Source organism: Ochlerotatus camptorhynchus, unplaced genomic scaffold (assembly GCF_037179485.1).
Source record: "Ochlerotatus camptorhynchus isolate MF236.1 unplaced genomic scaffold, CSIRO-AGI_Acam_v1.1 ptg000193l, whole genome shotgun sequence".
NCBI lineage: Eukaryota > Metazoa > Arthropoda > Insecta > Diptera > Culicidae > Ochlerotatus > Ochlerotatus camptorhynchus.
Window position 1 is genome coordinate 4,264,162 of NW_027040683.1, and position 23,008 is coordinate 4,287,169.

At 38.4% G+C, this 23,008-nt stretch overlaps 1 protein-coding gene across 6 annotated transcripts in view; it reads right to left on the minus strand.

The window, feature by feature from the left end:
- gish (casein kinase I gish) overlaps positions 1-23,008 on the minus strand; it is a 315,663-nt gene that overhangs the window by 269,091 nt on the left and 23,564 nt on the right. For all 6 annotated transcript variants that reach the window (XM_065223553.1, XM_065223556.1, XM_065223559.1 and 3 more), the window contains exon 2: positions 15,300-16,985. In XM_065223553.1, the coding sequence (XP_065079625.1) occupies positions 15,300-15,379 (80 nt within the window). In that variant the 5' untranslated portion in view covers positions 15,380-16,985. The remainder of the gene's footprint in view (positions 1-15,299; positions 16,986-23,008) is intronic.

The following is a 23,008-nucleotide window of genomic DNA, read 5'->3' on the forward strand; positions in this document are numbered from 1 at the left end:
TTCCGCGCGACCTGGTGCACCGGCCACGGGGAGACGCCAATCGAGTTCAAAAAATACAAATTCAAGAACAACATGTGAAAAGGGCATAAAAGCTTTTTGTAAACAAACCTTCTTATACCTTTTTCTCGCCACCCACATGACACCCACGCAAACCGTTAACATCACCGGGTAGGGTGAACTTTCCCCTTTCCGATGATGTTGTTGCTTTGCGTGGGCGACCCTCGGTTGGCGAGAAAAGGGCTTGCAAAGGTTTGTTTACAAAAAGCTTGTATGCCCTTTTCACATGTGGCTCTTGAATTGTAGTTCGAAGGATGACTAATAAATGGGTTATAACATATTTTCCCTCCCTGAGTGTTTTATTGCTTAAAAAAATAACGAAAATGCCTTACTTTTTTGGACGTTCAAAGTGTACTACCCGCTTAAGGGAATTCTAAGACGGATTCCAAGGAAATTCCAAAAAGAATTCAATGGTCATTATTACACAGAGTGTTTTTTGGTTAATTTTAAAATAATTCTATAATAACTCAGAGCAGAATTCCAAGTTCATTCTGAAATTCAAATCATGAGAATTTGTAATAAAATTAAAACCCGGGAAAAGAACAGTTCATTTTCAGATTTTACAAATATTTGTTTCTTAAGTCCAGCATCCTCAATATTTTGTTTTAAGGCCCATGCACTTTACATCTGAAATTGAATCGCAAAAATCAATTTGAAATATTGCTGAGTGATTAAATTCTAAAAACAATAATTCCCCCAAAATTATGCAGCAAATAAAGAAAGACATTCATTTGGCAAAAAATCACTCTGTTTTAATGGTTTATTCTGAAATTTTGGTGTCTAAAATTTATTCCTATGGTGTGATCAATTTATTTTTCCCGGTCCTCTAATCGAATTCCCGGATTTTCCCGGTTACTTTTCAAATTCCCGGATATTTCCCGGTATTCCCGGTTTTCATGGTTCGCTGGCCACCCTGGATATAAAAGTACACCCAATCAGCGTTGCCAGATAGTTTTCAAGCTTTTGGGTTAAGAACGGAAAATTTGCTTTCCAGGAGAAGTCGGAAGAAATTCCCAGCGAATGTTTGAATTATTTTCTGAAAGAAGCCGAAAAACCTTCCAGAGAAATAATGTTGTTTAATAATTTATTTGACAAGGCTCAATCGAATTAACTTTACAGAGCCAAGGATTTCAGTTCACTTTACAATACATCTTAAAACTTAAGTCAAAAGGTACAACACAATAAACACTTTATCTTCCGCTGTCCAATAAGCCTCCTCCATCAGAACGGGAGCCGCTTCCAGTGGTTTCATTGGCAGAGTGCTTCCATTGCAGCAATGGACGCAAAACGTGGTCAACATTCACACACACATCACGAAACGGTTGCTTTCCAAAGTCAGTGCTGGAGCGGCGTCGATGGTGTAGTGGTAAGCGTGATTGCCTATCACCCAAGCAGGCCTGGGTTCAATCCCAGTCGGCGCCGCCGGGATGTTCTGAGGCATTACATCCCTGAGGGAAGTAAAGCCGTTGGTCCCCGGTTCATGAGTTGATGGGTCGATAGGTAGGGTCCAGGTGAGGGAACTGCCTCCCATCCTGAGCATTTTCCATACTCCTTTAAAATAAAACAAATAATGGTTTACCGATCCCATAAATTTGTTTCGAAAAAATATTATTTATTTATTAAACATTGAACCAAGAATTCCGGAAAATCGGGTAAAAGGGCGCGAATTCGAAATCGCCGGGAAAAATAAGATTCTGGACCTTTAAACAATTGCAAAGACCCTGCACTGGAAAATGTTTTCAGGATACAGTCACTTTAATGAACTAAATATTATGAGAATTTTGTAAAGATTTAAGGATGAATTCTGCAGACAACAACAATGTTTTTCAGAGAAAAATACCAATAGATCTTTTTTTAAGAACTCTAAGGGAGATTTCACTAGAACTCCAAGTCATTTGTGGGACTTCAGACGTTCAGAGTAGAATCTTTAGATAGTTCTTTTGGAAAATTCATGCTGATTGTGAAGCGGATTCCAGGTCCATTTCAAATGAATATTCAAAACAGTGCTGGCAAAATCATCAATCAAATTTTATTTTTCCGCTCTCATACACTCTCAATATAACGCGTGATATTGGAACAAAATATCATGCTTGATATTGATTTTACAAGCTCCTTTGCTATTGCGAGACTATACACAACGTGCAAAAATCAAGCGGAGATTAAACACAAAAATGATTTCGTTGCACATCGTTTTCTTAGAAAGAGAAAGTATAGTTTGCTATCTCTTTTAACTGTTCACCGATGGGAGACACTAAGTGACTGCTGCCAGCCGTTATGGAAGCTTCGGTTGCGTTCGGGTGTAAAGCAAAAATCATTAAACTCAATCTCACCACAGTTTGTTGAGATTTGCAGCTGGTGAGTTTTGTTAGCTTGATATTCCGAGCTGCGATATCACAGCTTGCAAAATCAACCGCAGCTGTATGCTTGTTGATTTTTGTCTACGAAAATCAAACGTGATCTTGAGCATTAGTGAGATTTGATTTTTAGATATTTTCCCAACACTGATTCAAAACCAGTTCTTAGAAGAATTGTGGTGACAATTCGAAGGAAATTCTTAGAAAATTTAAAGGTAATATCAAGTGAATTCTAAAGAGAGTTTCAAGGATCTCACGATAAATATCAAGGGAATCGAATTTGAAGGGAACAATTCCAAAGGAATTCTGAGATGAGTTTTATGAGAATTCCGAATTTAATTCCAAGAGCATCTCGAGAAGAATTCCAGGCGAATTTTAAGAAGAATTTAGTGGAGAGCTCCAAGATCAATATGAGCTGAATTGTATTACAATTCTGATGAGAATTGCATGAAAACTACAAGGAATATTCAGACTATTTCTTAATAAAATGTAAGGAGTATGCAAGGAAGTTTCAGTAAGTTATTTCGAAGCGATTCTTAGGATGAATTCTTCGAATTTTTTTTTTTTGAGTGTTCTGAAATGTTGTATAGACATTTTCAAGGGTCTCTAGAAGAGAATCTCAAATTAATTTTAGAGAAACTCTGAAAATAACTCTGTGATAGGAAATGATTCTAAAGGAAATTTGAGGACATTTCACAAAATCCTGTAAAGAGTTCAATGTAGTTAAAACATCGAAAAATCTTAATGACTTCTTGATAAGAAACTAACGATTGGTATTTCCCGGTTGTGAAATATACATTTAAATTAAGCATATAACCGGATGCGATTGAGCCGAAGAGATAACTCGGCTAAATTGATGATGATGATGATGGTCCCACCTCTTACCCCTACAAAGGTTTGAGCTGGACGATTTATCTTTAAGATAATTAAATATAAACATTTTAACCAGGTTAGCAAACAAAAACGAGCTGGTTACAGTTACAGATATAAATTCCCTCTAGACTTTACAGTTGCTTCACAGCAATATACATAAATGTGAAAAAGCTTAGGCGTCCACCTCTTAGTTCGCCTTTTTGTCCACCTAGAATATTCATAAGTATTACAAGCAATCAAGAGTTAATGAACAATCAACAAAGCATCCTATACACTAGCAACCCCGCAATGATGCTATTATAATTTTCAGCAATGTCAGGAATGCTCACGAACCCCCGACATTCAGCCAGAAAACTTAATACTAACTCAAAGTATCTTCCAAATAAGCTTCAAAGTTGCATTTTTTTTTATCAAATGTTAAATTCAGTCCTATATCCGTAATACGCGCGCGAGGCTCAAACCTTTGTAGACTACTACTTTTTTTTTAACTACTACTTTAATTCAAATATAAAAAAAAAATCCATCATCACCATCGTGGCGAACAAAATAGTTTTTGCAGTGCTACAATAATTATTAAAAAGTCGTTATGACAGCTATCCATACAAAATAATCCGTTATAAATAACTTCGTCAAGATACATACTTCGTCCATTCATAAAAAAAAAAAATAAAAATCACTGGATAACTGTTCAAAAGACAGTTTTAACGTGTGAAATACAATGTCTCTTGAATTCTGCTAATGTTGTTGCACGTTTAATATGTCTAGGCATCGAATTGAAAACATTTACTCCTTTAAAATACAATGAATTCTGTGAAGCGCAAGTCAAGAAATGTGGTGTTCTTATTTCATCCGCGTTTCTAGTATTATATCTATGAAAATCACTTCCTCTTTCAATTCGATCACACAAATATCGAGGCAGCAAACCATTTACTACTTTAAAAATGAACACCATAGTCAAATAAACTATTCTTTGCTTCACTGACAGCCATTTTAAAGCGTCCAGCATCAAAGTTGAGGAAGTGAATCTATTACATCGCAAAATCAAACGCATTATTTTATTCTGCAAACGCTGTAATCTCGATATTTGTGTTTCATTGGCTAGAAATAAAATGGCTAGATGAGGAGAGATGATTGATTTGTATAGCTGTATTTTACTGGCAATAGTTAAATCGTTTTTCAGTCGACATAGAATTTCATACTTCTTGGCAATTTTCTTGATGACATTGTCAATGTGAGAGTTGAACTTAAGTTTGTCATCAATAATCACGCCAAGATATTTAATCTCCCGAACGCGATCAATAGTCTCATCATCAATTACCACGGAGACATTATCATTTACTCGGTTCCGCGAAATTACCATGAATTTAGTTTTACTTGTATTTAATTTCAACTGCTTACACTTCAACCATCTACTTAGAGAACGCAAATCTTCATTCAAATGTGAGACGGCAACTTCTAAATCCTTAGCTGCAATGAATAACACAGTATCATCTGCAAAAAGATTAATGTCGCAAAATCGTAAAACGCGTCGCAAATCATTAATATACATAATAAATAAAAGAGGCCCTAATACACTTCCCTGGGGCACTCCAAGGTTATTCCCCACGGGACTGGAAACAGAATCATTAAAAACAGTCCGTTGAGTTCTGTCAGATAAATAGCTTTCAAACCATTTATAAGCAGTACTCGTAATTCCAAAGCGCTTGATTGTACTTAACAGTAAGGGCCTAGAAATTGTTTCAAAAGCGCGTTTCAGATCCAAAAAAACAGCAACAGTCGTATCTTTACGCTCCAAGTTGTCTTTCCACTTTGCTAACACCAAATTCAACGCAGTTTCACAGGAATGACCTTCCCGATATCCTGATTGTTCTGGTATCAACAAAGAGTTGCTATTCAAATACTCCAACAGCTGGCCTTTAACAACAAGTTCTAAAATTTTCTCTAATGTGTGCAACATGTTGATGGGACGAAACTCTTCGGCTTTAATCGTTCCAGCAACTTTTTGAATAGGAACCACTAAGGATTCCTTCCAAATTTGTGGCACATGTCCAGTCTGCAAAGATTCATTAATAAGGTCCAGCAAGATGTGGCCAATGACATGAAAGCAATCTTGAATAACTCTAGAATTAACATTATCTACTCCAGCCGATTTTCCTAATGAAAAGCAAATAACTCTAAGTTCATCTAAAGTAATTTGGTGAAAACCTTCAAATCTACAACTACTATTAACTGGCTGTTTTATTTCGTCAGGTTCATCGACCAATTCAATGGATTGATTAATCAATGAAACACTTTCGACAAAATAATCATTAAACATAGATGCAATTACTGGTTCTGACTGTTCTAATGTGCCATTAAAAGTTATGGACCGCGGTTTGCAATTACTAGGTTTTAATAAAGATTTCAAAATTTTCCATAACTCTTTGCTGTTGTTTTGATGCTGATCAATCTTCCTCTGGACATATTCACAACGAGTTTGTTTAATCGATTGTGAATATTTATTACGCGCGATTGTGTACCTATTCCAATGATTATCATTATTTGATCTGCAAAACTTTTTGTACCATTTGTCCCTCTTACGTTTAAGACGCAAAAGTTCCAAATTGTACCAGCTGTTCGAGTTTTTCAAAGAAACAAACTTTTGCTCAACTAATTGATTGGTACACGTTTTCAAAGTGTTAGTTAGAACAGCTGCAGATTCATCTAAATTACCGGCCGCGAATGGAAAATCCACGCTTCTCTCAACAAGATTTGAAACAGCCTGTTTCGAATATTTCCTCCAGCACTTCAATTTGACTAAGTCATCGTTATTATTGATATCATCTAATACATTAATCACTAAGGTCTCATGATCGGTTATTTTCAAATCAGCATCCGGAACTGAACAAATGGAATCAAAATTGGAATAAACGTGGTCAATTAAAGTTCTACTGTGCCTGGAAATACGCGTATACTCATCTACCGTTTGTTTTAAATTGAAAAAATCAGCAGCTAATATATTTAATTTACTTGAATCAAGGAATGTCTCTAGCCAGTTCTCTAAAACATCAACAAAACGCTGGTCACTAGAACTGGGAGAATGATACAAAACACCATAATTACCCATCTTCATGCCACGCACAAGTGTAATGCCCAAGAACCAGTTACCATCGATAACTTCGTTGATTCGAAGGTCGAATTGAATTGATTCTTTGACATAAATAGCAACACCGCCAGTGTGTCTAGAATGTGATAAACAAGCAGCAACAATATATCCCGGAATACTATACTGATCAAAAGCTTCAGTTTCTACAATATGAGTTTCAGATAAGAAAACTAAAAGAGGACGTTTTTCCTCAACAATCTGACGTAATGCTACGTAGTTTGTTGACAACCCCGCAATATTCAAGTATAAAAAATCGAATTGATTCACATTCCTGGAACTTGGCTGCTATTTATTGAAACGCAAGCTGCTTTTCTTCTGATCAAAAAGTCTTTTATAAAGCAAACATTCCGAGCTAAATGCGGCATGGTTGACGTCCAAGTTCATTTTTCGTTCTTTATTCGTTTTCAAACAATTAATACATTTCAATACAGTTGACGTACACTCCGACGTTTTGTGTTGTTGGCTGCACCTAGAGCATCTCTCACAATTTTTGCAATCCATGCTCTTGTGCCCAAATTCTCCACATTTGAAACACCTCAATACATTAATCGCGGGAACTATAGAGCACCGATCAAACCCTACATTTACTTTTTTCGCGCATAACAAACATTTATACGTATCGAAATCGACTTCAATCACAACACTGAACTTGTTGTACGTGAAGCGTGGATTTTCAAACATGTTAACTACTTTTACATCATTTATAGCGATGTCTTCATTTTGACTTTTTAAATAGTCAATGAAGACATCGGAGGAATACTGATCGCTCATGCCCACTATTTTCAATCTCGGCACCGAAGTGGGAACAACAGCACTATAGTTTTCACCCAGATTGCTTTCAATACCATTTTTGACATCACTTACATTTGCTCCTGTTGCACACTCAACAATAATGGAGCCATCTTTACCATTTCTAAAATTACTGATTTTGTGTGTTTTTGGATCCAACTGAGTTTTCAAAAACTTACGAGTGTCTTCGCAAGCTTGTTTGGACTCTTTCGGTTTAATCACAATGACCGGACGAGTCTTACGATTATCTTGTTTGTTACTGTTACTGTTAATGTTACTGTTACTGTTACTAACATGTTTACTTTTACTAGCACGACTGTCTCTTTTTACAACATCCGCAAAACTCGCATTTTCTTGAAAAACATCATCATTATCACTATTACTGATTACTAATTTACGTTTTTTGCGTCTGGTATTTTGGTCCGATTCCGACTGAATCGTCCTAGATACACTGCACTGATCATTCATTACCGCTAATTTGTTTTCCGCATCAATTTTAAAAAATGAACTTTTCATATTATCCAATTTCTCACAAATTAAATTTTCAAAACCATTTACATTTCGGCTTATATCTGCCATCCCGCTTTTAACCGCGATGTCTATCTGAGCAGCAATGTGATCTCGTATGCCAGTGATAGAGTCCGAGAGTTGAAAAACTTTCTTCATCTCTTCTTCTATCCTATTGACGCGCGAGATCAGATCATTCTGCTCGCCACAACACTGACCTGATAGACAGTTACCACATTTGAAAACAACATTTGCATTATCTGCTATTAGGCACGCCGCAGTCTTAGTGAGTGCCGCACAATTGAAGTGGAACATTCCATTGCACGGACCTACACATGTGACTGGGAGCCCACTAATAGTAATAGACTCCTTGCAGACATTACACACATCCATATTACCACGCCAAATTAAACGCGCACACTGTTAGCAGTAGACATATACAGGGGAAGAGAACACAAAATAAAATTTTACCGCCGCAGCTCACTATACAAAATCAATAGCGCGCTGGGGGGAAAATCAAAATTAAATCCAAAACGAGTTGCTAGGCAACCGTTCTCTACTTATCCTGTTAAAAACAACACAACGGGCACGCGTTGAGATGATCCTTTCGCGGCACACGGCACTATTTCACACGAAATTATGTATTTATTTCCACAGCACAACTCAACAAAAACACTACTTTGTTCGCCATATCACGTGAAGCTAATGGGCTATAATTTAGAAAGCAGAAATTTCCCTGGTTTAAACCGACCGGGAAAATACCCGGAAAATTGCAAATTGGGATTTGCTGGTCACCATGATTATGACTAATGCAAATTTGATTTTTGTTTTATGGCACCAAAAATTTGAAAACATTAGCTCTTTTTAAAATCGTTTTCCACTCTACGCTTTATCCTAATTAATTTATGAACTTATCACAAAATGAGTTGCTAATATGTAAATTTATTTGCTTTTTGTTATTTAATATTTGCCCTCATCGACATATTTGAGTGATGTGGGACATAAAACGAAAATATTATTTGCATCATCGTTACGCCTTACTAGGTAGTCAAATAATAATAACAAGACAAATGTTGACTATTTTTAGACAATCAATTTTAAAGACCTCGGATATAGAAACTTTTGAAACACCTCAAAATTTCACAGCTCTAGAACCTACACAAGTTTTCTAGATAGCGGTCCAAGGAAAAAATCTCATTATTCTGGAACGAGGAAAATTTTCCAGTATGGAAAGATCGTGAATGCACACGGCAAATTAATCTAACTCATATTTGAGTCAAGTTACCTTCAATTCGCAAAAAACCGTAGGTCATGAGTAAATGTCATTCATATACTATATGAAAAAATGTCATTTAAATATGAGTGATATTTGCTTATATTTGAGTAAAAATTTACTCAAATGCGAATTTTAGTGAACGGGTCTCACATATGAATCAGATTCATTTGACGTGTAGAATATTTTGCATGCGTCTGGGACTTAACATCCGGAAATCGATTTTTTTTTTAAAGATTTCGGGATAAATTTTAGAGTTTTTGACCAATTTTTTAATTCTGGGACGTAACCATTCGAAGTCTCTAAGCCAAACAAATTAGGAAACTTTTGTGGTCCGGAATAATTTTCATATTTCGAATAAATAGAATGTAAGTTCACAGTCCTTGAAAAATTTAAATACTTCTGAAACGTAAATAACATTTGATGATCTTGGACATGGATTTTTTTTTTTTTTTCTAAAATCTGGTCTTGGAAATGTTTGACCGAATATTAAAGCTACCGAGCTTCAAAGATTTCCCAAAATTATAGTCTTTGAAAACATGGCGACCGCAAGTAAATTTTCCTAGACCAATTTTCCACCTGACACATCGACCGAAAGAACTGCTGATGAAACAACAATGAGGAGGACCATACAATGGTTGCTGCCGAGTAAACAGACGACCGCGTGAAACACATCGAGAGTGGCCTGCTTCTGTCGACAGCCAAGTGAACACTGATCCAGAGAAATAATAAAGAAGCTCTTTTGCCGGAAGTTTGAAGAAAGTTCTAAACAGTGGCGTTGCCTTAACCTCAATCTACCTTTGCACCAACTCTAAAAACATAAACAATTATCAAAATAGTACTTGCAATGGATAGATATCGAGTAAACTATAAGATGTATAAGTGTATTTTTCAACCGCTTCAAGTATGAATATGGCATTAAATCTGGTTTTGAAAGTTGGTGCACAGGAAAAAGTGAGGTTACGGGACGCCACTGAGTTCTAAGAAATGTCGGACAAACATCCGGGAAAGTTTCAAGACAAATATTGAGAAGCTTCGGGTTGAAATTTAAACAAACTTTCGGGAAAAATCGGATGACACATCCAGATGAAGCCACAAAAGATTTATATATCGGATAAGAATTCCAGGAGTATCCGTTTCCAGGGGAAGCCAGAAGAAGTCCAGAAAAACCTTACAATAGAAGTCGGAATAGAAACTTTTGGGATAAATCTATAGACACTTTCGATAGAAGTTTAATTGAAAACGGAAGACACTTCCTAATGGATCATCCATAAATGACGCATCACATTTTTGACCAATGTTAGGTGGATTTTGCTATGCCTAATACATGGACGGTCACAACTACTGAAACTCCCTTCCCTCCTCCTTCAAATGCCAAGTCATTTATGCATGTTCCCAAAGGTAGATTGGAAGAAACTTCTGCAGAAAGTCGGAGGCCACAGGGCTTACGAAACAGTCGAATGAAACTTCATGGAAAATTTGGGAAAAAAAATACGGAAGAAAGGGATTTCTTGCGTATGTTGGTATATCATTCCCCGAAGTTCCTTACGTGTTCTGATGATCTGGTAATTTTTCTGATATTCATAACACATCCCTAAAGACCTCACAATGTCCCTGAAGCTTTCGGAACATTCCAGAAATGCAATTTGGATAATCGCATAATTCATCGGAACTTTTTGAAAGTTTTTGCAATTTTCCTGAAGCTGATGGGGCTGCTTTGAAGTTCTCTGATCATCCTCGAAGCATTCGGACCTTTCCTGATTATAGTGAAACCACCGGAAAGTCTACTATCTTATTTCAAGGTCTATGGACTTTATTGAAGATTTCAGAACTTCTTATGTGCTCTCAAAATTTTCTGGAAACTAATGAAACATTTGGGTTGAAGTTCTCTGATCTTCCAGATTGATTTAATTTTAAAATATTTCGAAACTGCCTTGAAGTGTTAACACAATTTTCTAATGTTCATATTACTTCTCTTACGTTTCCAAAATTTTCATGAACCCCTAGGAAATTTGCTGATTTCTTTGACATTAATTGATCGATCCTGATGTTCGCATAGCTTCTCTAAATTCTCGTGAAACAAATGGAACTGTCCTGAAAACCAGTAATTTTCCCTGAAATTCTTTAGACTTGTGAAGTACCCAAAAAAAAAAAAAAAAAAAAATCTGATGTTCTGAAAAGATTCATTGGAGTTCTCTGGACTTTTCTGAAATTCCCGGGTTTTCGAATGTAAACAGATATTAATGAAACTGTCTTTAATAAATGGTAGCGTACCCTTATAGAGCTTGAAAAAACAGGCGGGAGACGACGGACGAACTAGCTTACGGATCGGAAAATAACTTATGGAAGAAACCTCCAGGGAAAAGCTGAAAAATAAACTTCAGGAAATCAAAAAATGAACATTTTGATGACCTATTTGTTCACTGAATAAAAGTATTTCCTGATTCCCAGGATTTAGCGGTATGAGTCATCAGTTGTTCCTCGATTCCTGGGTAACCAAATATGGCGAGGAAAGGGAAACATTAGTCGAAAGAGTATAAAGCATAAGACATTTTTATAGATGAATATTTTTTTGAGCAGACTCCAGATATTCAAAAAATAAAAGTCTCTCACAGCCGTTCCCTCTGACAGTTCAGCGCAGGCAGGCCATGTTACATTTTAATTCATTTCGCCTAAAGGGCTCTCCATCTTAATTACGTTAATATATTACAACGCTCGCTACTGAAGTGTAATAAGCCTGTAAGAAAAAGAATAAGAAGAAGAAGACTATTAAGAATCATTCTAAGGATCTTGTTCTGAACCCTTTGTAGCTTAAGGTGATGACATTGTAGCACAAATCTCCCAGATCGTACTCAATTATGAGAATGATGATTTGTAGACTTACTTATCTTACCAATCAGGCTAAGGCCTTGGTGTCCTCTGCTGTCCGAAGACGTCGTCTTCACTCTACTCTATCCAATGCCACACGTCGCCAGCGCAGGTCGTCTTCTACTTGGTCGATGCACCTTGCCCACTTTGCACCTCTTCTTATTGTTCCTGTTGGATCGCTTTCGAGAATCATTTTCACTGGGTCGTCGTCCGGTATTCTTACGACGTGCCCAGCCCACCGTAGTCGTCCAATTTTTAAAGTGTGGGCGATGCATGGTTCTCCCAGCAGCTGGTGCAATTCGTGTTTCAATCATCCACGTTCCGTCATCCATCTTCACTCCATCGTAGATGGTACGCAACCCCTTCCGTTAGAAAACACCAATGACGCGCTAGTCATCCACGAGCATAGTTCAGGTCTCATGGCCGTAGAGGACCACCGGTCTAGATAGATTCCCTGCCATAATGCGTCTTGAATTTCTCCGCTGGTATAATTTTCGGCGGTCACCAGAGAACTCAAATACACGAACTCATCGACCACCTCGATTTCGTCACCGTCAATCTGAACTCGGGGTGGGAGGCTAACATTATCTTCCCTAGAACCTCTGCCTCTCATGTATTTCATCGTCGATGCGTTGATGGCAAGTCCAATCCACCTAGCTTCAGCCTTCAGAATGATGTACGTTTCCGCCATCGTCTCAAAGTTCCGTGCCATGATGTCGATGTCATCGGCGAAGCCAAGAAGCTGGATGAACTTTCTGAAGATCGTGCCACTCGTGTCTATCCCAACTCTTGTGATCACACCTTCTAACGCGGTGTTAAATAACAAACACGAAAGTCCATCACCTTGCCGTAACCCCCTTCGAGATTCAAAGGGACTCGAGAGTGTCCCCGATAGTCGAACAACGCACATCACTCGATCCATCATCGCCTTGACCAATCGCGTTAGTTTATCCAGCAATCCAACTTGTCGCTCTTTTTATAGATTGGGCTTACGACATCTTCCACCGGTAATATCTCCTCCTCCCAAATCTTGGCAATTACCCAGACAGCAGTGCTGTAGCCAGTACTTCACCACCGTATTTTAATAGCTCACTTGGTAGTTGATCTACATCAGTTGCTTTGTTGTTCTTCAGCCGACCGATCTCCTCCTCAAGTTCTTAAAGATCAGGGGTCAGTAGCCTGTCTTCTTCTGGGCGTGCTTCCTTCGTTTTCTGCTGCTTCGCCATTCAGGTGCTCGTCCGTAGTTTGAGACTTGAACTTCACAAGGACGATAGCAAGATCGTATCTTTTCAACTTCTAACAATGCCGTGGCAGATGATTTTGAAACAGACTTGTTCCGTCTGAGAATATTAGACACTCGAGTCAGTTGGTGGACGGTTAATCGACCTTTCCGAAAATTAAACTGATCCTCGAGTAAGATATTGTTTTCGACGACAGATGTTGGAAGCCGATGATAACTGCTGTTTACACTGAGAAAGGCTGATAGGTCGGTGGCTAGAAGGAGAGGTAGGATCCTTCCCAAGCTTCCGGATGGGTATGACTTTAGCTGACTTCCAACAGCCCCATCCGGATTACCGTTCGTTTATGGTACTTGTTTATTAGGAAGGAATGTAGTTCGTAAATCTTTACACACGATCGTAAATAGATCGCTTAACAAGTCAACTTTGGTAAAACCGACAAGAGCTCAAAAAAAACACTGTGGGTACCCAATTTGCGAGAGAGATTGGCGGGTGTTTTCCCTAACAAGGATATCAATTTCAAGAACCTAAGCTGGCGATCACGGGCATGTTGCTTTTGGGCAGGTGTAGTTTTTGTCAGTCACATTAACAACTATCAATGATGGTGACGACTGCACAGTGAAAAAAACCATCAACGGGATATTTCGTGATGCAATACTAAAAGCCCAGTGCACCTTTCCAACGCAACTTAGTCTAAAAAGCAAATTTTCTGATTGTTTACATTCAATTACATTCAATCCTTGTATTTTCTGAAATAAATTCAATGCACTTCAGCCATGTCGAAGATACGAAGGTATATTGCATCTGTAAAGAGGCAATATTATTGGTAAACAACGCTCTTGATCTGCTCTCCACCTTCTTGAAAATGAGGTCTTACTGACTCCGAACAGTGTCGAAAAAGTAGTGACGAAATCCGAAAACAATCGTACATTCGAAGTTTCCTCTGTAGTTGCAATCAATATTATCAGCATTAAAATGCTGCCTCAAATATGGCATTTTGATTTCCACCCTCAGATAGAAATGCGCACACTTGTGTAAAATAGAATTTAAACGAGCTCCGAAAATCGTCGAAGTGAGATCCAAGTTGTATGAGCGAATACCAGGTATCCCTAACGCGGTCGCCGATTTCAAGTACCTAAATTGAAAGTTGCATACGCGTCAACTTTAGATTTAAGAGGGTTAAACAAACTTCTATAGCACAAATATCAACGTTCAAGTAATGAATTCAGATTTCCAATTTTCTTGTAAAAATTACCAATCGAAAATGGGTACGTCATCCGCTGCAGTAGATACACAATTACGTGACTTTCTGGACCTGTGTGAAGTGCATCTATTTCGATGCGATTTTACAGAATATGTTTTACTGTGTGGGACTGGATAGGATTGCTACTTTGAACGGTTTTCTCGGTCATAAACTCACTTTAACAAATCCAATTTGATGTGCCTGACGTTTCGGCCATGGGTTTCCACCTTTCTCAAGACAAAATGTTCTCTGTCAGTTCAGTGCATGTTATGGTCGATTTTACACATTTTGGTTTCATTAGCTGGTATTTTTTGCAAAATAACAGCTATGATCCACAGCCCCAACAAAGTAACAACTTTATTTCCAAATCGATCAATCAAAAATAGTTTCGTTATCGGCTAGTAACATCGATTGTTTTTGATACATCGGGACTATTACACGTTTTAATTGACGTGGGTGATGTACATCGTTTTGAAAGCAATATTATCAACTATGTTTTACTGTGTGGCGTATCCCAAGGATTTTTAGAGCAGCTCCAGAGGATTTTCATTATACACACAACTTCTGAGAACATTTAGAACAATTCCATTTAGTTGTAGATTGATGTTCGAACAACCCGGGTACGTTTCCCCACAATTTTGACTTAACGAACATTAACAAGTTTTCCGTGCAACATATCCGCGTGAACATGTTTCTCTATTTTTCGTCTATTGAAACAACTTTTATGCCAGAAAAATAAAATTAAATTGAAGCAATAACAAAAAAAAAAGCACGCAAGTCCACCCACGCGAACAACCAGTTCGCCCATCAACTAGCAGTCCGCTCGTTGGCTGGTTGTCTAGCATGGTCGTAGGTGGAGTGGATGCTAATCTAAATACAGAGCAAACCTAGATACACTGCGGGCGTATACGAGGGAAGGAGAGAGGAGCATAGAAAAATCCATATCATTCACCTTGTCTGTCGTGCAACGTCACGTTCGCGACCTTCACGTTGCTGTTGTTCTTGCTGTTGCTGTTCCTTGGTACGCTGCATTTTCCGCAATCGAGTCACCGAACCAAAAAAAAATTGCTTCCACAAACCCCCGGTAGAGTTAGTCGGACAGTCAGTTTGTGGTTGTTGTAGCAGGTTTCTTCCGTTGTCACACGATACACCTAGCAGCACTATGATAGCCCCCAGCACTACACTACTGTATGGTACTCACAGATACCGTTTGGGGAAGGAGGTTATTTTGACGTTATGATAATAAGAAGGAATTGATCGGTAGATATTTTTACAGCTTTCGCGCTTGTCGGCAAGTTTTGCTGCACGTCACTTAATGCATGCAGAGAGCGCGTTGGGTTGACTGCTCTATGTACACAGGCATAGAAAATCCTTCTGCGGTCTCGCCACGGGAGCCAGCCGTCGGCACCGATACCGACGACGACCGTGATGTATCTCTATTTACAAGGATTTACCCGAATTTCTTTTTGGGATTATCAGTTATGCACTTTTTTCACTCTTGGTTTCACTTTTTCACATGGATGAAATTGCGTGATTCTGAAACACACTCTGATTGACACTTCCTCCACACACCAATGCAACGCGCACGAATCTTTGGGATTACATACGTCACTTAATCACACGGCAATCTTCCGTTCGGGTTGATCCTTTTTTTTTCATTCAATCAGATAAAATCACACTCTTCTTTCGCCGTCGTCTTCGTCGCCAGTCTGCCGCGACGGATAGCAACTTCTAGTGTTGACGGTGACCGTGTCGGTCGTGGTGGTGTGGTGGTAGTTCTACTCTGTATGAGTGTTTTGGGTAGGGTTCACCTGTCTTCTCGCGCGTCACTGCCCACTACTACAGCTGCCATCCGAAAAGGGAATTCCACGCGCACATCCCCAACTCTTCAGATGGAACTCGCCGCGTGATGTTCTCGAACTCTTGTCCACTAAAAATGACCTACTGATCCCGTACTCGTCAGTTTTCAATAGGGTCCCTTTACCGCACCAGGTCCTTATCACTTCACCATTTTCCGAAGGGTCCTTATCATCTTCCGAAATGGATTACGAACGATTTTCACTTCTTCTACCGTACTCTGCACTCACTTTGCGCAGACACCCCACGAATCGCGAGTGTGTTGGTACAGCATTTGCTGCAAATATGCGTGCTGCTGTCAAAAGTTTAGAAAATTACCCATCGCGGACCTTCCTCTATCGGTGAGGGCCCTACCCTTCTAGACACCTTGAAGTCTAAAATTAAAATCTCCCACTGACGAACACAGAACGACTTAAAATCGATTTTTAATTTAATTTTTTTTCTCTTGTACTCGCGCGCGCTTGAACCGTTTGTTTTCCGAACGATTTTCCACTTTTTCTTCTGGTCAAATTCACACACAGCCCCCGTCCGGCTCTCCACTTTTGCCTACGGTAGAGTGTATCCGTTTGCAGCAGTCTCGGATCGCCACAGACACACGCACTGTAAAATACTCGTTCTTCTTGCGCTTATGTGAGTGAAAGCTGCTGCTGCTGTTTCACTGTCGCAGTCTTTCGTCGTCGTTCACGATAGCGGCGCTAGTGTTCCTGCTCCGATGATGGCGAACTATCTCCGTGCTTCTTCGTGCACTTTTCTTCACGCCCGTACGCACCCAACACTTCACCTGCAATGAAAAATCGAAGAGAACACAATTAGTCCATTGGTCACAAGCCGAATTTACGCGATTAAAACTAATCTAACACCTTAATCCGATGGAAAAATCCCCTTCGTCGGAAGCAGCTTGCGAGCTGCACCCACAGCAGAGCAGACCAAACGAGAGCGAGGAGCGAACACGAACCAAAGAGAAAAATATTTTGAGTGATCGTCAACCCCAAGCTCGCCTACTGTCATGCTGCTGAACGACTTCACAGTTTGACAGAACAACTGTCAAACTGTGCATACAAACACAACACTACTTTTGTTTGCAGCCCCTTATGTTTTGAGCAAGAGTGTTGCTCAAAAGTCATCCACTAAACAAATTCTATTGCAGTGCTTCCATACCCATACAATGGTAATGTAATGTTGAGGGTATAGTTTTTTTTTGTTTTTGGAACGCTTCATCATTATTATTGTATGGATAGAGAATGACCGCCACACGAAGCGATGACGTTAAGCGAAACAGTCCACTGCCTAGACTAGAAGAAGTAGTGTAGACTTGAAACACCCACACAAAGCGCCGGATGATGCTCTTCTGGTAGTTGAAGAGTAAAGAGTAATGAACGCGTTTTCTGTGCTGTTTCTGTTGCAATGGTTTAGGTAAGGTACCTACGTGTTGTACCTACCACTGAAACATTCATACGATTTGCCAAAGAAATATGGTTGGAATAGTTTTCCTCGTGCTTTGGCACTGCTCGCTCGGAAAATAATTCCGTTAAATGGGTCATACCGTTTTGCTTTGATTATTTGACTGTCACTCGAGGAGAAAAGATTTATGTAACAACCGTATTTTTTTTTGATTGGTTTGATAGGAATCCTAAGTCAACGGAAGTGGTAATCCAAAAGGTTAGAATTTGAACTAGATCTTAGAAACCTAATCTACACGGTGCACACACAACTCGTTTCCCAAGATTTTAAAAATTCGGGGTTCAACAAGTTATTTTCATTAGAGATTTTTGGATGTTTATCTATCAATCTAGCTTATTTATTCGTCTATCTTATCTATTTGTTTATTTTATCGATTTGTCTATCTTATCTATTTGTCTATCTTATCTATTTGTGTATCTTATTTATTTGTCTATCTTATCTATTGTTTCTGTCTTATCTATCTTACCTATTTGTCTATATTATCTATTTGTCTATCTTATCTATTTGTCTATCTTATCTATTTGTCGATCTTATCTATTTTATTTTTTTTACTTTATTTTTGAGATTTTTAGTCGTAGGTTAGTTCATCTCGTATCCATAACAAATCCTGATTTTTCATGAGAAAAAATGTGATTTTTTTATATGTTTGATATCTTTTCCAATATTTTTAGAAAAGTCAAAACGTAATTATTTTTTTCGAAGCGGTGTACTTCCCCTTAAGGGAAAGTTCACGGCTCCGAAAAAATAATTAAGTTTTGATTTTCATAAAAATATTGGAAATTGAAAAGAATTTAAAAAAATAAAAACATTCAATATTCCTAGTTATTTTCATTCACACATTTGAAATCGGAGCATAAGTCATCGTATTTTTTTGGTGAATACTTAGGGAGTGAAGGGGGTGCTAAAAGGAGGATTACAATTAAATCTGAGAATAACTCCAGGAGATCTTCAAAGAAATTCAGAAAATAACTCCTGGAGAGATTGCCAAACAAATTAAGAGGAGAAATCTAAGGAATTTGTGAGGAGAAATGAAAATGAATTCTTATGAGGCTTTCAATGTGAGTAGAATTCCAAGGGAAGGAGTAAGATTAAAAAAGAAATCTGAAATGAATTCAATAAAAAATTCTGATAATCTTTCCATAGGATTTCTTACTGAGAAGAATTTCAATGCCATTCCTAGGAAAATTAAAAGAAAAATTGATTCGGAGGATACCTGCGAGAAGTATTCTAACCATATTCTTGTGATATTTTTTAGAGAAGTCAGAGAAGCGTTCCAAGAGAATTTCTGAAATAATTCCATGAGAGTTTCGTGAGAATACTAGTGAATGGTAAGGTGAACATCAAGCAAATTTGCATGATAAGTCTCCGTTGAATTTGCAATCGACTATTCTGAATAACTTGAAAGTTCCCAAAATATTCCTGAAGTTAATGAAACTGCCTTGAAGTTCTTTTGTAGTTTGAGAAACTAGCCTGATGCTCGCAATACTTCTCATCATTGTTTTTAACTTCTCTAAACTTTTTCGGACTTCCTAAAGTTTTCACAATTTTCCTTACGGTCATGAATCTTTTTTTTTAGATTTTTAACGAGATCAATATCTTTCTTGAAGTTCTCGAAACTTCTTTAAAGTATTTGCATGAACTTTTTAAAAACGTTTAAGCTTTCGTGAGCTTCTGGACTTATGAGAAAACCTAAATAGTCTTCTTAACATCCCTAAAGTTCTCTGAAAATTTGGGAACTTCTTGAAATTTTTCCGCTAATTTAGTGAAACTAATAGAACTAATTTCTCAATTTTCCTAAAATTGTCTAGACTGCCCTAAATGTCTAAGTTTGTTTTTAAAGAATCTACAATTTTACTGGAATTGATTGAATCGTCTAAAAATTCTACAATTTTCCTTATGTTTTATTAAGTTTATAAACGCTCACGAAACTTTGACTTAAATCACTAATTTTCCATGGAAAGTCCAGCCTAAAGTTTTCTATGCTCACCTTAATTTCTCTAAATAGATCAAATTTTCCGGTAAATTTTCTGATACATAGGGGAAATGGCTCTAATGTTGGCCTATGAATCTAAGATTGGGCCAATTGCTAAAAATCTGCTATTTATCAATTGGGACTAATGGACATTTTTTGTCACTACTGAAAATTTAGTCGAATGCTGAATTGGCCCAAATTAGGGGCATTTCGGCCGACATTACATCCATTTCCCCTATCTAAATTTTTTAGACGTTCTCTGGAATTTCTTGAAAATATCGGTGCTTGCTAAAAGTTCTCGCATTTTTGTTTTTAATTTATGGAACTTCGTTGATGTTTTCTAATCAAGTTAGCTAAATTTTCGAAATATTTTAAATCTTGAAATTTTTATGATATAACACCCTTGAAATACTCTCACATTTTCCGGATGTTCAAATAATTTTTATTGCGTTCCAGAAATTTTCTCTGAGCAAACCGAAGTTTCTGGAAACTCCCGGATATTATCTTGAAACTTGTTTAAAGTTTCTGCAATTTCCTTGACATTTTTTTAACTGCCCTTTAATTCTTTCTGTCTTGATCAGTGTTGGAAAAGTTCGCGATATTTCACGAAGTTCACCAAGGGAAAAGTTCGCGAGTCATAGTGAGTTTTCGCGAACTTTTCCATCACTGGTCTTGATGTTCTCGGATCTTCCCTAAAGCAATTTTTATAAAGATCTCGGTTCTGCTGTAAATGGAATTCTCATGAACACCTTTAAATTTCCCTGGAATTCTCTAGATTTCTGTGAAGTTCCAGAAATATTTCTGAAGTTTTCAAAAAATTTCTGTAGGTCTCTGTACTGAATCGCTCGGAACATCTTAAGGGATCTCGATTTTATTTCAGCACATAATGGAATTACCCTGAATTAGTCTAAACTCACGCTTATAGATTTTTAAACCAATCCAATAGTCTGGGCTAAATTTCGGGGACTTCCAATTAAGATCTCTGGAACTCCCTAAAGATCTCTAGATCTAGTTTTTCTGAGACAAATAGAACTTCTTAAAAGTTTCCACAATTTTGCTAGTAAGAAACTGCAAGACATTAAAAGTGTTGTGATCATAGACTTACTAAAATGAAGTCAAGCTGATTGTCATGTTTTAAAAACGTACTTGCGTTAATTGTTGTTGTTTTTTTTTGTTGTTCAAAAAAATCATATTTTAAACGCATTTCATAAATAGCTTTCTTATTATAAATTTGGAAATTATCCGCCAAAGTTATGGAAAAACCTGGAAAACTCAGGGAACTTTATTTAGCCAAATCAACCTCGAATTGTTCAAAAATTAGAACAAAATCGATGACTACATATCAAGAAGACTGGCAACTTTTCCATATTCTCGTACGACCGCCACGAGGCAGGTAAAATTGCGTCATCTGCCGCTCAAAAGTAAATGCTTCGAACGAATTTGATAGCAAAGATTACATCCTCAGAAGAAAGGTTTGTGTATTAGCTCATTTTTCTATGCGTTGCTTCCACCTTCACTTAAGTGCAGCTCTCTGTCGCTTGGATTCTGGCAAAGTTGCCAGTCTTCTTGATATTATGTCTTCGACAAAATGTAGGCCTATCCTAAACACTGCAAAAAGAATGATCAATCTTGAGATAAATTCACGTTAAAAAAGTTTAAAATAAAGGGTGTCCACGATGAAATTGCCACACTATGAAATTGCTCTAACTTTTTAACCGTTGGGTAGAATTTAATGAAAATTTGGGTGGATTTAGTTCATAGTGCATTATTTACATCCTGCAAGTTTTAAAGTCCTGTGATCAAAACTCGCGGAAATGGAGTCGAAAGAACAGCTCGTGCGTGATAAAATCTTGCGCATTCATCACGAGAACAAGGATCTCTCGCATCGTTCCATCGCTAAAACGTTGGGAATCGCGAATTCCACGGTGTCGCGAGTGATTAAGCGGTTCGAGGAACGGTTGACCACAAATCGGAAGCCCAGAAGTGAAGGAAAAAGTATTCCGTACAACACCAAAAATCACAACCGCGTAGTTGGGGCCTTCAACCGAAATCCGAACGCCTCCGTTAGGGATGTGGCTAAGAAGCTGCACCTAAGCCGAAGTTTTGTCCAGAAGGCCAAAACTAAGGCTGGGCTTCGAACGTTCAAGGTACAAAAGGCCCCTAATCGCGACGAGAAGCAGAACAAGTCCGCCAAAACCCGTGCCAGGAAGTTGTACCTCAACATGCTGACGAAAGTTGAATGCTGCATCATGGACGACGAAACATATGTGAAGACCGACTTCAAACAGATCCCCGGCAACCTGTTTTTCACGGCCAAGGATAAGTTCAGCGTTCCGGAGCATGTCCGCACTCAGAAGATGTCCAAATTTGCGAAGAAATTCCTGGTTTGGCAAGCCATCTGCACGTGCGGGAAGCGGAGTGCACCTTTCGTGACCCAGGACACGATGAACGGACAGGTGTACATAAAAGAGTGCCTCCAGAAGCGGCTGCTTCCTCTCCTGAAGGCCCACAACGTCCCAACAATCTTCTGGCCGGATTTGGCCTCATGTCACTACTCCAAGGACGTGCTGAAGTGGTATGCGGACAATAAGGTCAATTTCGTGCCGAAAATGTTCAACCCTCCCAACACTCCGGAGCTCCGCCCCATCGAGAAGTACTGGGCGATTATGAAGCAGCACCTTCTTAAACGACCTAAGGTAGTGAAGACAGTCGAGGAACTGAAGAAAGTATGGGTTTACATGCAAAAAACGGTTGATTCATAGGTTGTGCAGAATCTTATGGCCAGGGTTAAGGCCAAGGTGCGGGCATTTGCGTATGGACTGTAAATAAAATACGAGTAAAATTGTAAAATGAAGTTTAATAGTTATTTCTCAATCCCTGAAAATTTGATGGCAATCGGATGAAAACTCGAATTTTGCGAATCAATTTTGTGTGTGGCAATTTCATCGTGGACACCCTTTAGTGACTGATTAAAAGAAAAAGTGACTTTAGTGACTTGGCCTTAAAAAAGGAGACTTTTTAGTGACTTGCTTGAAAATAGTGACCAAGTCACTAAACAGTGACTCACTGCCAGCCCTGAACTGTCCATTCATATTGTTGGCTATGATGAAAATAGGAGTCTTCTGGCCACAGCTGCAGATTTCCTGCCAAATCTTCAGCTTACCGGTAAACTTGTCAGCAAAAACAAATTTATATTTCTTGGGAACATCCCCGCGACCCCTGGCAACATAAAGCTTCTGTCCCGGAAGCTGTTTCAAGTCCAATTTTGACATACGTTTCATCGTCCATCCATTGAATTTGGTCAGCACCTGGTCATACAGCTTTCGGGCCCGTATTATGGTCGCTTTACGGTTGCTTTACGGTCCGGTTCG